Raw genomic sequence first — 661 nt, forward strand, 5'->3', positions numbered from 1 at the left:
GTTATATATTGTTGTATATTCATATTTATACATATGTGTGTGTGGGCGTGTTCCAAGGTCAATGAGTATTTACATGTGAGACTCAGCCATATGCTGATTGCCAAAAAAATGACTCACTTTCAATGTAACCAGCGATCACAGCCTGACCACTCACTTTCTTTTCGTTGTTTTAGACGCGCAACTGCCGGAGTCTGTGAGACAACTACCGTCACGTCGTCCTGTGAGTGTACCGTCGATGACCCGGACGACGGATTCAGGACCGTTACTGTGACTATCGACAAACAGGAGCAACCTACGGGAAACCTGGGAGGCTGCCCAGATGCAAGCGTTACTCAGGAACCCTGTAAGTGTGAACCTTGCACCGGCAAATGGGAGGATGTGATCATCAGCGGCAACAGATCCAGATGCCAATGGAATGGGAATGCCTGTGTACAGAAAGAGAAGTTTGTACTTGTCAACAACAATGGTGACATTTATGAGGATCAAGATGATACGGCAAATATTTCGGAATGCCTGGAAAGAGGAGCATGCGGTGTGTAGAATTGTATTTCTCTGTGCTTGTTTATGCTTTTCTATATATGTATATATATATATATAGTAGTATATATATATAGTATATAGTATATATATATATATATATATATATATATATAGTAGTATA

At 40.5% G+C, this 661-nt stretch overlaps 1 protein-coding gene across 1 annotated transcript in view; it reads left to right on the forward strand.

Moving 5' to 3' along the window:
- Window positions 1-108: 108 nt before the first annotated feature.
- SARC_10280 (hypothetical protein) overlaps window positions 109-661 on the forward strand; it is a gene marked incomplete at both ends in the record, with an annotated part of 2,323 nt that continues 1,770 nt past the window's right edge. The window contains one exon of the mRNA XM_014295683.1: window positions 109-532. Coding sequence (XP_014151158.1) covers window positions 109-532 — 424 coding nt within the window. The remainder of the gene's footprint in view (window positions 533-661) is intronic.

The sequence above is a fragment of the Sphaeroforma arctica genome (genome assembly GCF_001186125.1).
Source record: "Sphaeroforma arctica JP610 unplaced genomic scaffold supercont1.1194, whole genome shotgun sequence".
Classification (NCBI taxonomy): Eukaryota; class Ichthyosporea; order Ichthyophonida; genus Sphaeroforma; species Sphaeroforma arctica.